General features: G+C 35.0%; 1 protein-coding gene across 5 annotated transcripts; it reads right to left on the bottom strand.

Annotated features, from left to right (window-relative positions):
• Positions 1-9,240, bottom strand: LOC118036889 (DNA (cytosine-5)-methyltransferase DRM2). 5 transcript variants are annotated; one of them, XM_035042738.2, is made up of 13 exons: positions 9,056-9,240; positions 5,882-5,968; positions 5,613-5,656; positions 5,272-5,409; positions 4,242-4,350; positions 4,076-4,122; positions 3,826-3,925; positions 3,699-3,745; positions 2,904-3,017; positions 2,390-2,489; positions 1,791-1,879; positions 875-1,597; positions 1-665 (listed from the first exon to the last, which is right to left on the bottom strand). In XM_035042738.2, exons 3-13 carry the CDS (start codon positions 5,613-5,615, stop codon positions 231-233), a joined length of 1,905 nt encoding a protein of 634 aa, XP_034898629.1. In that variant the 5' UTR covers positions 5,616-5,656; positions 5,882-5,968; positions 9,056-9,240; the 3' UTR covers positions 1-230. The 5 variants fall into 5 exon arrangements, with proteins under 5 accessions (XP_034898629.1, XP_034898628.1, XP_034898632.1 ...); XM_035042737.2 differs by having other exon boundaries at positions 5,882-5,965; XM_035042741.2 differs by lacking the exon at positions 5,882-5,968.
• Between the last annotated feature and the right edge of the window lie 317 nt (positions 9,241-9,557).

The following is a 9,557-nucleotide window of genomic DNA, read 5'->3' as shown; positions in this document are numbered from 1 at the left end:
AAAGAGCAACCTTCCATCAAGACTGATTCATTAATCTCAGCATGAGAGGAATTCCGGCAGCACCTTCGTCAGACGAGGCCCACTGAACAACTTTAAGCTCCTAATTTTAATATTCTTCTCATTGTAAGCACATAAATTTTGACAAATTGTTAGGCGGTCTATCATTATTAAACTGACATAAAAATGGAAATGGGAAAAAAATTCTGAAAAAATAGCTCTATTACAGAAATTCAACTGTATCTAGATGTTAAACTCTTAACCACATCTAGGATACGACAGTAATCAAAGAAGAGGGAAGATTCTTTGCCCTCAAGTCCATCACGGTGATGGCGATTGCTACCTGCCAGATTGTTGCATGGACTCCCCCCCACAACAAGATCAAAACTGCCATACATGGTCATCAAATGCTCCAACCTATCAGCAGTTAGGTGTTGCACATCTTCAATGTGGATCAAATTCCCAGTCTGATTTGTTTGCTCCCACCAGCAACTCATGATACTCCTATTCACATTTGAGATCTCAACCGACACCACATTCTTCAAACGAATACCAAGCCGATGAAGAGCTACTTCGGCACCACCAATTCCAGAGAAAAGAGACAGAACATTGATCCCTCTTGGGAACAAGTCTTTCAAACTTGACAGATGATAAGCAACAGTATCAACCTGAAAGAGTAAAAACATGAGAGCAAAATGCAACATAAAGCTAGAAAAGCAAAGTTAAAATGAAATTTTAGGAAATATATAGAGGAAAAAACATGAGCTTTCTGAAGGAAATTGGTGGCAGAATATTAATTCATGCAAATATTGAATCACAGGTCAGAAATGATTTGATGCACAGCCATGGATTATGCAATTAATGCCATGAAACTCACCTGGAATGAGTTACCTAGTGACTTGTATCTGTCAGTCCTACTTATACCGCCTCCCCTGGTGTGGTTCCTTGGAAATCCCAAAAGCATTTCAACTTCATCAGCCTCAAGAGGAGCAACCTTATTCCTTCCGACCCAAACCAGGTTCCATTTCCGGCATTCATCCAATATAAACTTCTGGACATGCAAAGGGGGCTCCCCTTCATAGGCTTCAAGGGCCTTCCGTATCTTCTCTGTCAGCTTTGCACTAGCAATGCAAGTCTGTAAGCAATTCAGTTTTGTTCTCTCATCCCATGCAGGCCACCATTTCCTTGTTAAGGGCAGAGCTTCATGTATGGTGTGTGGAGGAAGCGGAAGAAGAGGAAATCTGTTATGAATGGGAAGATTGTGAACGTACCCCCTTTTCCTTGCAGCAGCACAAAAGTGCTTGGAATCCACAAATTCTGGCTCCACATCGTACAAAAACCTTGAAATTGTCTGCCAAACCCCTTTTGGAGCCAGTGCTACATTTTCATAATAAAAGAACGGGGGCCCAATGGCAGCCTCTGAAAGTGTTCTACAAGTAACAATTCCTGGTTCTGTAGGCACCCCAAACCCAACCATTGGATTTGGGAGCCGAACTCCCTCATCATCTCCATTCTCCAACCCCTTCTGCCTTTTCTTTTCCAACATGTCAGACTCCAAAAAACTCCTCTTCTTCTGTTTGTCCAAATGCTTAGGCTTTTTCTGCAAAAATAAGAGGTAAAAAATGAGATATTATGGACCTTGTAAACATAGTATTATAAAAATGAACACAAAATGCATGTTAGATGTTTTTTATGAACCACAAATGCATATTGGACAAATACATAAAAAGTACACCTATATCAATAATTTAAAGAACAATGTATTTAATTTTGCAACAAGAGCAAAAAACTACCTCATCTTCAGCAAAGAAAGCATCCTCTGCCTTTGCAATTTGAGCTGCACAAATGAAATCTGCCAGCTCTGAAATTGTGGCTTCCGTTCCTACAACATATGACGGAGGCACACATCAACTAGGCCCAGGTATTTTACAACATGACATAAATTCATCTGTTCTCCAAAAGTTCCATAGCAGAAAACTAGAAACAGAAGCAGCACACATATACTCTCATCAACAAGTACTGATCAAACCGAAAAAAAAGACTGAGATGACACAGAAATCAAAATATCAGATCCTTAGATGTAGACCACAGAAACTCAAACCTTGTCCACCCGATGCATCAAGTAACATTAAAAAAAAAAAAGGTGGATAAGCAAGCTAGATATGAAAAATCTGCATGTAGGATCATAGTGTGGCTCTTCATGGAGCATAAAATTATCATTGACAATAAGATTTGAAGCAAAAGCAATTACTTCGATATGTCATGCAGCAAGCTCTTCATGGAGCATAACATTATCGTTGACAATAATTTGAAGCAAAAGCAATTACTTCCATATGTCATGCAGCGAACCATGCCAAACCATTACAAATTTGCTACAATTTACAGAGCATACCACATCTAGTTATGGCTATTGAAGCATCTGCCTCTTTGTAACCCATCCTTCTTAAAAAGGCTAATTTATTATCCTCGTCAGAAACAGTCTTTGTAATTACCTGCAGATAAATCAATCAGAACACAAACTAGTACAAGTCTGACAGAAAAAGAAAATACAATGTTTATTCATAAGCCTGAAAGAAACTTATACACAGTCGTGTACAAGTCTGACAGAAAAAGAAAATACAATATTTATTCATAAGCCTGAAAGAAACTTATACACAGTCGTGTATGTGAGTTCATAAGGGCATGCAAGCATACAATTTCAATAACCAAGATTTCAATATTCTATTATATATACAGAGTAACAGAGGCATGTATCTGTAGCCAAAAAACTTCAGAAATTTGCAGATTGCACGTATCTCTGCAGCAAAGACACAAGCAGTGCTAGGAAATGATAACACATGGCATATAAATCAAAACCATATATCATAATCAATAAAGTACTCTACATAGCCAAAGAGATTAGCTACCTCATCATCAGCACTATCTACATCTGAAAAATCATCCAGAAAGCTCCCTTCATGTCCTGAGGAGCAATGATCAGAATCATTGTTGGGCTGTTCTTGAGGAGATTTTCCAATGGCCTGCATGAAATAGATAACCAAAAATTCAAAGATCAAAATGACAGAGGGTAGCAGCCAAAAAGAGGCAGGGTTGATTCGAGTGATCAACACATATAGTTCATAGATTTGCTTAGTGATATCTCTCATGTAGAGAGTGACAGACCATTGATTGAGACCATCAAGTTCGTGTAAATGGTCTAATAGCAAATCACATTAATAAGACCACTTCCTCAAAAGTTGGAGATACCTGTGAACTTGACATATTTATAATTCCATTACTGCTTTGCTCATTATATGTAGAGGATACTAGCTTGATGCCTAAGACAGCACTGCTTTGATATACTGACAGGGCAGCCACATGGGATTCTTAAACTTTTAAGCCAGGGTATAGATAAAATTCACATGGTAGATAGTTAGCATTGAATAAATCTTAATAGAAATAGCTGAAAGGCACTGATTTTTTATATAGCTATAGCCTACAGAATTAATAACATACACCTTGTGACAATGTGATTTCTCGAGTCCAAGGAAAAAAACACCCTTGTGATTTGCTTGTACTAGATATTGGGAACATGACATTGTAGTTTAACTCATCAACAAGACAATTGTAAAGTGAATGCCAGGGTCATCTCAACCAAAATACAAAATTGAAGTGGAGTTAACATGGTAATTGGCTATTGGAATAGGTTGACAGTATCTTACTGCGTATGTGAGGAGAGTTTCCAAAACTGAATCTGCATCCCCCTCTCCTGAAAATATAGCAACGAGATATTGTTGGATTTTTAATGGTAAATTTGAAGGGTAGACAAAGCAAGTCAAAAACCTTTACCATTTTCCTGAATTGCTTTGGCAACCATTTTCTCTGCAAACCCCATCCCTACAAAACGATCAAATAATTTGGAGCCAGACGAGCTTGCAGATGAACTTGTCTTCAAGAGGAAAATGGAAATCAATTGTCAGTATCAACAAAAAAAAAAATGTATCGGCCTGCAATAAATGCCCACTTTCTGATCTACTCGCAATCAGCATATATTTAGAATAAATGATAAGAAATTTTGAGAATTCAAGATGAGCGTCACCGAGTACTTAAGAAGAGTTTCGAGTATTGAATCTTCATCTTCCTCTCCTGAATAAGTAACTAACCAGAATTACAAAGAAGCCTTTGATGGAAAGAAGTGTGTATACATGTAGGTGTACACATAATACTAACATGCATATTTATTTCAGATTGAAACAGCAGAGAACCTTTACAGTTTTCCTGAATTGCTTCGGCAACCATTTTTTCAGGAAACCCCATTTTTACAAAATGATTGATCATTTTGGAACCAGAAGTTGAACCTACAGATGAGCTTGCCTTGAGGCAACAAAGGAATTACATGTTAGTTATGCAATGAGCACCTATATTGTCTATATAAACCAAATAAACTCTTACACAAATACAAATGTTCCTCAAAATCACAAGCAATTTCCATGTAACATCATTGCAAACCTGAGAGGCTAACTAGATATATAAAAAAGCGGGTGCATGACTTTTAGAGAGCATATCCTCCACACAAAACAGAAATTTGTAGGAATTGAGATTTTGTAAGATATATGTAAAAAAAAAAAAAAAAAAAACAGATTATATCTCCTTATAACATGCACGAGTGTGAAATCCATACATGCAAATGAAAAATGTAAGCAACATTAAACATTCAACCAGTATTCAGCTAAGGATTAATCTTACATCTGGTCACTGTACATTTTCTTAATGTGGCACCGCTACTCCATTTTTATTTAGTTGGTCCCTCAACTCTAGAAAAATTCTGAAAGTGGTCCCCCTACTCTAGAAATTTTTTGAATATGGGCCCTCCCAATTTACCTAAAATTCTTAATAACATGTCATAAAAGTGAACACTTGTCAAGAATTAAGGTAAATAGGATGGAAGTTGGACAAAGGGACCACATTAAGAAATTTTCTTGAGTAGAGGGCCCAACTAAATAAGAAGAGAAGACAGGCAGGCCACATTAAAGGAATGTCAAGGGTACATGGACCAACTATACAATTAATCCCAGCAAGATTCAATCCATAAGAACATTCAATAAATGAAACAGTGGCCTCATCAAATAATTCTTCAATGGCAAAAAAACATATTGTTACCCATATGGCACCAATTTTTCGAAATCAACAATAAAATTCTCTATATTGCTATAACTTCATTGTAATTTTCCCCTTTGACTCACACAAAACAGAAAATGACAATAAAAATCCCAACAAAAAATAAAAACCACTCACCTCTGCAGAGCTCGACCTAGTTTCCACTTGAGGAAGTCTCAGACTTGATGATGAAGATGAAGCAAAATTCTCAATTTCCTTTTCATCTTCGCTGTCCCAGTCGAAATCATCATTATCTCCACATAAAGAATCACCATCCTGCACAAATTTATAAATAAATACATGCACAAAACCAACATAAATGAAACTCGATTAGGTGAGAAAACATTTATTGTTTACTTTTAAATTCGTTAGTCAAACACACAAGGGTTATCAAGAAATACAAATTATCAGCAATTCAAGGAAAAGGAAAAATATAAAACATATTAACATGAAAAATAGAATGTGGAAAGAAAAGGTACCATTCTTTGACAGCTACAATTGGGCCCAATTCAAAGATTTTAAGCTGTAAAAGAAATAACCGCGAAAGTTATAGACGAATGCAAGCCATTAATGCAAGAGAAATCATAACATACTCCCATTGTATTGCTCCCTTACTCAGATAAAAGAGGGACCCATGGATAGGTTATTATGGTGGCTGTTAGTATGGTGGCTCCCACTTTATGTGAGTGAGGGCACTAAAACAGGAGTAAAATACCTAATCCAAAGCATTACTACAAAAAGCCATTACCAAATTATTGTCCCACCAAAGTGGAGTTCTGGAAAGGAGAATCTATAGATTGTCCTACCATTCAGCAGTTTTTGCATGAAGTGCCTGCTTCCAAGAATCAAACACACAACCTTAAGATTGGAAGTACAAGATTTGTACCTTTATACCATTCATTGGACCAAGCAAAACATAAATAACAAAGCAATGATAATATATATATATATATATATATATATATCAAAGGCCATTGCTAGATTTGAAGAACCCTAAAACTTGCACAGAGGAATTGAAAGTATGATCGCCAACGAAGAATTAACAGCACCCATTAATAATAACTATTGTGCAAACAACTAAGGGAAAAAGAAAAAATAGGCCAAACTACATCATGTAGCCAAACCAGAGTAGATTTTTTTATTTTTTATTCAGTTATGCAAATAACTACAACTCAAAGGTAATTTTTAATTTCAGATTTACAGGGTATTTCCATGATTTCTAGATTTGCTAGAAATTTATAGTTCTTGTATATTTTGGTAGCCCTTGGATAAATGGCTGGAAGTTTAGATTCTTTCCATTTTCTAAGGGGGTGTTTGTTTTTGTGGGGGGACCTGCTTTTCAAATTTGTTTTCACCTAAAAAAATCAAATTAATGCTTTTTGATGGTTTTGATGTGTTTATATCAAAAATAAAAATAAAAAACTGAAAAAAATTCATTTTGATGCATTTTCAATTGAAAAGCACCTTGCACCACATAAAACACACACTGAATAAGAATAGTAGTGTTTACTTGTGCAGGAATGTAAGAAACTATTGCACTAGGAATACTAGAAAATCAATATGTTATACAGCCTTCAATCAACTAGAATGCGTTATTTCACCAATTGAATTTGTGAGTATGTGATGGAATCCATCTCAGATGTAAGTCCTAAGTAAAGCTTAATTGTTTGGGTTTTCTTCTCTCTGTATTTCTCAGACACCCTTCTTTATATCTTCAATCCTAAGTTGCTGTCCCAGAATTCAACTGACTGTTCCAGCATCCTGATTAATCCCTCAAACATCCATAAATTTGTCCCTAGTTCAATTCACAAACCATAAATGCATTTTTCTTTTATTTAAACCCTAAAATCGCTGATTTTTCCAGGCCCTATGACACCAAAATTTAGTTAATGAGCATAAACTCATACCTCTCCAGATTCAACCAGTTTCCTGGTTCCACCTAGGCATGTTATCATCAAGGAATCTAACACCTCCCCCATTGATCTATCATGTGTAATTTATATGCTCCGGTGATTTCAGAATACAGTACGAGACTTCAAGTCATTAAACTAACCTTCATGGTTAGTGATGAAAGAATGCAAAAGAAAAGATGTAAGCACTTTAAAGCACTATCATCCATTGATGAATAGTGGCATGAAAACAAGATTTTACAAAAGAAAGCAGCAATCACCATAAAACACTTGCTGGAAAGAAACTCAAATCTGCCCTGCTACACTTTGTTTAAAGTTTCCATCTTTGGCATGTTGTCCACAAAAAACTAACAAGAAACTCAATATATGACATTGGCCACAATCATTAGAATAAGAATGATCCAAAGAAAGCACTCAGTGATTATTTTTTCCTGTAAAACCCTAATCATCTCTGTGATTACAAGTGGCATAACATTCCAATATATAAACACTCTACATGCAAATGCAATAACTAAACAGACTTCACATAAAAAAATGTAAATAGCTTTCAAGTTCTTGCTAAGCCAAACAAAATATTCCCCAGTTTGCCTCTGAAATCACATTAGTTTAGGCCTATTTAGGAGTGTGGTTGCAATTGCTTTTCAAAGTGCTTTTCGTGCTAAAATGTATCAAAATGATGTTTTTTCATTTTTTAAAAATTATTTTTGAGATCAGCGCATCAAAACGATCCAAAACACAAAAAAAAATTAATTTTTGGCAAAAAAAATGAATGTTGGGAACATGGTTTGCGTTCCCAAACGGTGCCTACTAGCATGAGATACTAATATTAGCTTCATGGTTATCAATGAATGAATGCAAAATAAGGACGCAATCACTTTAGAGTAATGTTAAACAATGAAATAAGATTTTATGAGAGGAAGCACATGCAAAATACTTGCCGGCCAGAAACTCAGACCTGTCCTGTATGACTTAGTTTAAGTGGTGTTTGGTTCATGGAATCGTAGGAGAAAGAGAATCAGGAAAGTGGTATTCCAAGGATCATTATAACAAGGATATGATGGTAATGTATACTAACTATATGATTTCCAACCAAAAGTAATACTTAGGAACTGCCAATAAAACACAAAGGTTTTATATTTCTAGGGATCTCTTTCCATGGCACCACATTCCCTGGAGATTGATCCCAGATGAGAAAGTCAAAGTTCTGTGAACCAAAAACCACCTTAAAGTTTCAATCTTACATATGACATCAACAAAAATCTAACAGAAATTTGTTATATCGCGCTGGCAACAACCATTAAAGTAAGATTTTTTCTACATGCGAAACAGGTCTGAAGATAGGCCAACTCAATGAATTCTTGCAATAAAACCCTAGTCATTCCATGATTATAAATGCCTTAACATTGCCATATCTCTAAAGTAATCACCAATTATAAAACCCTTATCATTCCATGATTATAAATGATTTTAAAGTAATCACCAATTATAAAACCCTAAACATTCCATGATTTTAAATGCCTTAACATTGCCATATCTCTAAATAACACAAATGTCATCACCAAAGAGACTTTGATGAACATATTTAAAAATAGGCCACACCAAAAACATAAAAGCAAAAGACATAAGACCCACATTCTGAACTAAAAATGTAATAACAAAATCTGGGGCACAAGAAATGGAGGCTATAGCCCTTAAAAGTTCGACAGGTAATCATAACTAAACCGGTAGCTCTTTATAACCCATAAAAGAAAACAAAAGATAGCTGTTTATACCCCGTATTCTCCATTTACACAAAAGTAAACCTAACCAAGAAGGAACAATCACTGTTAAATTAAATAATGAGATCGAAAAGAAAATTTTGCTCCCTTGAATGAACATTTTACGATTTTCTATTGAACTTCAATTCTTACATTAAATAAAAAAAAAAATATTTCTTGACTGTGGGACAAAAATTAGAATTTCCCAAGAAAATATATGTAATTTTCTTTTCGGAGAGAGAGTGGAGAAATTACCGAGTCGCATGCGAAAACAGTTCGAGAGCGAGAACGAGAGTTGGTGGGGGTGAGGGTTGACAGTTGAGAGAGAGAGAGAGAGAACACGTATGCAGGAAAGGAAGAACAAAAGGCAGCGATATAATTTATTGGCACCTTGATAACCTTGTATGTGTTTTGATGGTTAAGAAGATATGCTTTTTTGCTTTCTCGATTATTCTTTCGAGGTTTTTGGGTTTTTTACCTTAAAAGGCGTGCTACCTTGTTTGGTAAACAATAACTTATAAAATTATGGTCGGTAATGATATTCAAATATATAAATTAATATTTTTATGTTTCTAGATTATTTTGATATATTAACAGTTAATATTAAAAATAAATTTTAAAAATAAAAATATATTATTTTAATATAATTTTAAATAAAAACAATTTTAAAAATAATATTTATTATACTCTCAAATAGACATTAAAAGAGCTAAAAACTTAAAATCTTTATTTAATTATCTGTATGGTTAGTATTATG

Source organism: Populus alba, chromosome 1, assembly GCF_005239225.2.
Source record: "Populus alba chromosome 1, ASM523922v2, whole genome shotgun sequence".
Taxonomy (NCBI): domain Eukaryota; kingdom Viridiplantae; phylum Streptophyta; class Magnoliopsida; order Malpighiales; family Salicaceae; genus Populus; species Populus alba.
The sequence above is the reverse complement of the archived record's forward strand: the minus strand, read 5'-3'. Positions and strand labels throughout refer to the sequence as shown.

Excerpts from the sequence above, each read along its gene's own strand:
- LOC118036889 (XM_035042738.2), bottom strand. Across the intron at positions 4,123-4,241 it reads AATTCAGGAAAACTGTAAAG|GAGAGGAAGATGAAGATTCA; the intron begins GTTCTCTGCTGT and ends TTACTTATTCAG. Across the intron at positions 666-874 it reads CACTAGGTAACTCATTCCAG|GTTGATACTGTTGCTTATCA; the intron begins GTGAGTTTCATG and ends TTACTCTTTCAG.